General features: G+C 57.7%; 1 protein-coding gene across 1 annotated transcript; it reads right to left on the bottom strand.

The window, feature by feature from the left end:
* Positions 1–307: 307 nt before the first annotated feature.
* LOC118695625 (cbp/p300-interacting transactivator 3) lies at positions 308–1974 on the bottom strand. Its single transcript, XM_036397274.2, has one exon. It carries the CDS (start codon positions 1704–1706, stop codon positions 1092–1094), a length of 615 nt encoding a protein of 204 aa, XP_036253167.1. The 5' UTR covers positions 1707–1974; the 3' UTR covers positions 308–1091.
* Positions 1975–2433: the final 459 nt, after the last annotated feature.

Genomic DNA, 2433 nt, shown 5'->3' with positions numbered 1-2433 from the left:
ACCGAACCCCGCCGGCTTCTGCATCTCACCTTCTCTGAGCAAGGGAGTTGGAAATCGAGTCATCTTTATCACATTCAGAAAGGTGTTGGATTTAGAGTCCTGCGCGTTCAGCATAACGATCTCGAGTTGAAGCGACTATTCTGCAGAGCAGCTTGAAAACTATCCCAGGCTTGCTTTTCCCAAAGCCAGCATCTTAAAGCTGCAGTACTCTCCAGGCATCTTTCCCAGCAGTCCCAAAGCCAAATAACAAAAGGAGCCCTTGCAAATAAATAATCACAGGAAAATAAATAAGATTAGAACTGAAATATACAGTTACATGGTCTTTATTTGGTTTCAGAGGTGGAAAAAAGTGGAGCCAGACTGCAGCTTTAAGCCTCATGCCTGAATCAACCTCAAACACTTGGTAAATTTTACAGCTGATTAGCAGTACAGGTCCGAGATCTGAAGTTCCACGGAGATGAACATTTAGGCACAAACGCACACCCTTCCCCAAGGCATACTTTATTTTTGCGAGTTAGAAAAAAAGCCTGCTATGGGGAAGTGCCCCTTCCCGAGCTGAACAGACATGACTGAAGACCTATTTACTGTCACAGTAAAACATCCCAACAAATAACTAACCCCACCCATGGTTGCAAGGGAAAACTGGTTCAAACCATGCACCAGGGAGACAATTCTCTCTCAGGATCCTTCAACTCCACTGGCACCACAGATTCCACGAGCAAATCCAGCTACCAGCAGGGCTTCCAGCTGCCTATGGCTTCTTGTGCTCCAAGCCTAGTTGAGGAAAGTCATAAGTCCATTATTTCTACTTAAGCCAGAAATCCTGTTAATGCCATTTAGAGGCAGTTCTACAGCAGGAGCTCTTGATCTGCTCTTTGTTTGGGGTGCACCAACCCCCTCTCCAGAAACTCCCACACAGAAAAAACACACAGAAGAGAAAAGCAATCCATTGCAAGCCAGTGTCCGATGATTGTCCCTTTGGGGAGGGCAGGAATCCAGGGCAAGGCAGGGGAAGGGAGGAGGATGGCAGGTGGGGAAAAGTTAGAAACAAACTCAAAACCATCAAGACACAAGGAGGAGCTCAAAGCCCCTCAGCAGCTGATGGCACTGGGTTGCTGTTTGCTAACAAAGTCTGAAATGAAGTCGAACTCGTTCTGTCCCAAGAATAACTCTGGCAGCTCCTGAATCCGGTCCAACCCCAGTTCCAGGACAAGGGATGTCAAGACCTCCTCATCTATAAGATCAGTGTCCATAACATTCAATGTCAGCGCCGGGGAGGGCATGTGCTGCATGCCCGGGTGCTGGCCCGGCCCCACTCTGTACTGCTGGGCACCCGCTCCCATGGGCCCGTTGCTCATGCCCAGCGGGTGGCCCTGGTACTGGGTGTTGAGTTTTTGTAGGTGCATGCTGGCCATGAGCTGCTGGGTGCCCACCGGCCCCATGTACTGCTGCTGCTGCCCCGGCCCATTGAACATCATCGCGTTCTGCATCTGGTGGTGGCCCATCTGTCCGCTGAGGCTGGCTCTCGGCCTCATGGCACCGTCCATGCCAGCCCCTCCGTAGGGCATCATCTGAGCGGCGCCGGGCAGCGTCCTCAGCACATGCTGCCCGTGCTGCGGGGGTCCCTGCAGCCCGCTCACCCCCATGCGGTAGCCCTGCAGCGCGGCGCCACCGTGGCTCATCGGCATCATCATATGCTCGGCCATGCCTCCAGGTCCCCAAGAGATGACAGCGGCTCGGCCACGGCTCCCGGGGACGGCTCCGCGTCCCGCTCCCGCCGAGCCGGCTCCGACAGAAGATCCCGGCGAGCTCCCACCTCCTCCCGGGGGAAGGCACCGCTCCGCTGGCTCCGCTGGCGGGGGAAGCTGCGCGGAGCCCCCGCCGGGAGCGGGGCTGTGCCTGCGCGGTGCGCGCCGCTCCGGGCTCCGGCAGCGCTGGCTCTGCCGAGCTGGGCTGAGCTCCGCGGGGCTGGGCTGGGCTGGGCTGGCCGGGATTCGCCGCTCCGCTCCCGCTCTTATAGCCCGGCGAGCGGGGGCGGCCCCGGCGCCCATTGGAGCGCGGGCGGGCGGCTCGGCCCCGCGGGCGGGAAGGAGGCGCGGCGGGATCGTTCCCGGCTTTGCTCGGCTCCACAGTCCCGCCACTGCATCCTTGTGGCACTGCAAGCAGCTCTCTGCAGTCACCTCTCCGCTGCCTTCCTCCTCTCAGTGCCCCTGCCCAAGTCTTTGTGCCCGCTGATACGCTGGGGATCAGGTCCCGCTGCGGGGCTTGTGCTGGGCTCCCTGTTCGCTCTGAAGGATGCGCCTTTGTCAGGTGCTCCCATGCCCGAGGACAGCTGGTGGCATCAGCTGCGTGGTTGGTTACTCGGTCGGAAGCATCTTCCTAGCAAGGATGCACCAAGCTTCCAAACACAGACGGTACTGAGGGTACTGGACA

Source organism: Molothrus ater, chromosome 24 (assembly GCF_012460135.2).
Source record: "Molothrus ater isolate BHLD 08-10-18 breed brown headed cowbird chromosome 24, BPBGC_Mater_1.1, whole genome shotgun sequence".
NCBI classification, from domain to species: domain Eukaryota; kingdom Metazoa; phylum Chordata; class Aves; order Passeriformes; family Icteridae; genus Molothrus; species Molothrus ater.
This window is presented reverse-complemented; position numbering and strand designations above follow the sequence as displayed.

Coding starts and splice junctions, on each gene's coding strand:
- LOC118695625 (XM_036397274.2), bottom strand. CDS start 1,706: ATGGCCGAGCATATGATGATGCCGATGAGCCACGGTGGCGCCGCGCTG.